The sequence below is a fragment of the Nannospalax galili genome, unplaced genomic scaffold (assembly GCF_000622305.1).
Source record: "Nannospalax galili isolate Female #2095 unplaced genomic scaffold, S.galili_v1.0 scaffold234, whole genome shotgun sequence".
Lineage (NCBI taxonomy): Eukaryota > Metazoa > Chordata > Mammalia > Rodentia > Spalacidae > Nannospalax > Nannospalax galili.
In genome coordinates this window covers 3,402,474-3,402,901 of record NW_008335054.1, presented here as the reverse complement: position 1 = coordinate 3,402,901, position 428 = coordinate 3,402,474, and the positions used below count along the sequence as shown (strand labels likewise).

General features: G+C 67.8%; 1 protein-coding gene across 7 annotated transcripts in view; it reads left to right on the top strand.

Annotated features, from left to right (window-relative positions):
- The window catches only part of Ezh2 (enhancer of zeste 2 polycomb repressive complex 2 subunit), a 74,176-nt gene continuing 73,748 nt past the window's right edge, over nt 1-428 (top strand). For 2 of the 7 annotated variants that reach the window (XM_017797313.2, XM_029561930.1), the window contains exon 1: nt 1-124. In XM_017797313.2, coding sequence (XP_017652802.2) covers nt 99-124 — 26 coding nt within the window. In that variant the 5' untranslated portion in view covers nt 1-98. The remainder of the gene's footprint in view (nt 125-428) is intronic. The other 5 variants (XM_029561926.1, XM_029561929.1, XR_003848969.1 and 2 more) reach the window with 4 other exon arrangements.

Genomic DNA, 428 nt, shown 5'->3' with positions numbered 1-428 from the left:
CCGGTTCCCGCCACCCCGCGGTCCCCAGTGCCCTGTCCCTGCCTGCCTGGCCACCACTTTCCTGAAGGCTGCCGCACGTTCCGCGAAAGAACAAAGAGATGGAGACCGCAGTCTTTCCACACAGGCAAGCCGCATCCCTCAGAGCGAGCCCAGTCCCCCGCGCACGCGCCGCCGCCCGCGAGCCCCGAGCTCTCCCGGCGTGAGGCTTGCTCCACAGCCTCTGAGCTCTCTGAGCCCTGTGATTGGATGGGCGCCCTCTCGCATCCGGCCAATCAGAGTGGCTCTTAATTGGACTGGGGCGCCAAATAAAAGCGATGGCGATTGGCCCGATGCGTTTGGCGCTCGGTCCGGTCGCGTCGGACACCCAGTGGGACACCGAAGGCAGTAGAGTCCCGGCGGCGGTGGCGGCGGCAGCGCGCGAGGTCGCC